Consider the following 1,988-nt stretch of genomic DNA (forward strand, 5'->3'; position numbering starts at 1 on the left):
CATATATATATACGTATATATACATATATATACATATATATACGTATATATATATGTCCTTGCTAAAGTTAGCAAGCTAAACTGATTTTTTTTTCAAAAATTTCCAAAACAATTATGACTGTAAACAGCTGTTCGGCTTGGAAAGTATTGCCCTCCAGCTGCTGACGCTCAAGCACRGTTCCAGCGTGATGACGTCACAAATTTGACGTAGCGACGCAGAGGAAGCGGAGGACAGGGGTTTGTTGTTCCTGCTAAATGATCGGTGAAAACAGGTGAGTATGAAAGCAGCGCTGCGGCTTCATAACCTTTCAAACAATGTAAACTAAAAACGATCAGACTCATTCATCCCGGCTCCGTTATTTCACCACGAAAAGCTCGTAAAACCAAGCTAACATCTGTTAGCTGCTACCTGACCTCCAGCATGAATGAAGACTGAACACTGGACTATTTTAAATATACTTAAAACTATATCGTGTCTGCACTAAAAGCAAGAGCGCAGCCTTTATGATTCAATATGTCTGAAAACAAAATAAATCGCTTAAAGTGGTCTTTAGTGTCCAGATCGACTGTAAACCTTTGACTTTATGCTCTTACACCTGTTATTAAACATAAAGGAAGTATTTTAGTAATAAAATGTCACCCATCAGTGTGTCTGCTGACACTTCCGGAGCTGGAACCTGGAGGCAATAACATTTTTATAAAACCCTCCTTTAAAGCAGGAAAGAGGCTCAAATCTGTTTATTTCTTTAGAAAATGTAGGATGGAAATAATTAAATCAGTAGATTTATTACCTTCTTGTTTGGGTTCAGTTGAAAAAGCTACTTAAACACATTAAAATACAAATTTAATTCTGTTTGTTTGCATAGAGCTAATTTACAATAGGTCATGTCAGGAGAATATAAACCTTCACATATGTTGTAAAGGGTCACTTCATCACAGTGTCCTGTCCTGAGCAGCTCAGAGGAGACAGTGGAGAGGAACGACTCCATCCTAACAGGAAGAAAAGACCATGTCTTTGTAATAAATCAAACGTCTCGTCTTTCATCCCAGGCCATCATGAGTCAGCGGACAGAGCGGCGGGGCATTCACGTGGACCAGTCGGACCTGCTGTGCAAAAAGGGATGCGGTTATTATGGAAACGCAGCGTGGCAGGGCCTGTGCTCCAAGTGCTGGAGGGAGGAGTACCAGCGTGTGCGGCAGAAGCAGATCCAGGATGACTGGGCCCTGGCAGAGAAGTGAGAGCGTATTCAGACTGGGAAATATCATCAAAAGAGTCACCTGACTTCCTAATGTTACTGTATCTAAACACTGACTTTACCTGGGTCCAGGTTGCAGCGAGAAGAGGAGGCAGCGTATGCCAGCAGTCAAGGAGCGCACTCCCAGTCGGCGGCGGCGCAGCAGAACCCGGGACACGCCTCCCTCGGCCCCTTCTCCAAGTTTGAGGAGAAAAAAACCAACGAGAAGACGCGTAAAGTGACCACCGTCAAGAAGTTCTTCAGCCCCTCTTCACGGACCGCCTCCAAGAAAGGTGCCGCCGTCGACTCGGAGCTCGCAGTCATTTGTTGTCCTAGATAATCTGAGAGCATCTGTTTTTCTTTGTGGCATCTAATCCAGGGGTTCTTAACCTTTTTGACCTCGGGGCCAATTTATTGAACATAAAGTGGCACGAGACCCAGTCAGACATTACCAATGTATGGATCAAAATGATAATTATTATAAATCTTAGTTTAATTTTCATTGTATTTACATCATAACTAACACAACTGAATTAAATACACTTACAGTTTAAAAGTAAAACTCCTGTCAAATAATCAAAAGACATGATTATGACAAATATTTTTTTATTGTAACCTGCCCATAACAATTATTTGAACAAATACAAAAGTCAACAGACCACTCAGGCTTATCAGTACAAAAATATGTATTTTTTAACACAAACAATAACAAAAATAGACAATTCAAAAAAATTATGGGCATAAAATAAATAA

General features: G+C 40.7%; 1 protein-coding gene across 1 annotated transcript in view; it reads left to right on the forward strand.

Annotated features, from left to right (window-relative positions):
- Nucleotides 1-207: 207 nt before the first annotated feature.
- The window catches only part of rabgef1 (RAB guanine nucleotide exchange factor (GEF) 1), a gene marked incomplete in the record, with an annotated part of 12,771 nt that continues 10,990 nt past the window's right edge, over nucleotides 208-1,988 (forward strand). The window contains 3 exon segments of the mRNA XM_014026270.1: nucleotides 208-272; nucleotides 1,051-1,235; nucleotides 1,329-1,528. Of these exon segments, the coding sequence (XP_013881724.1) occupies nucleotides 1,057-1,235; nucleotides 1,329-1,528 (379 nt within the window).

Source organism: Austrofundulus limnaeus, unplaced genomic scaffold (assembly GCF_001266775.1).
Source record: "Austrofundulus limnaeus strain Quisiro unplaced genomic scaffold, Austrofundulus_limnaeus-1.0 Scaffold538, whole genome shotgun sequence".
In the NCBI taxonomy this organism is placed as follows: Eukaryota; Metazoa; Chordata; class Actinopteri; order Cyprinodontiformes; family Rivulidae; genus Austrofundulus; species Austrofundulus limnaeus.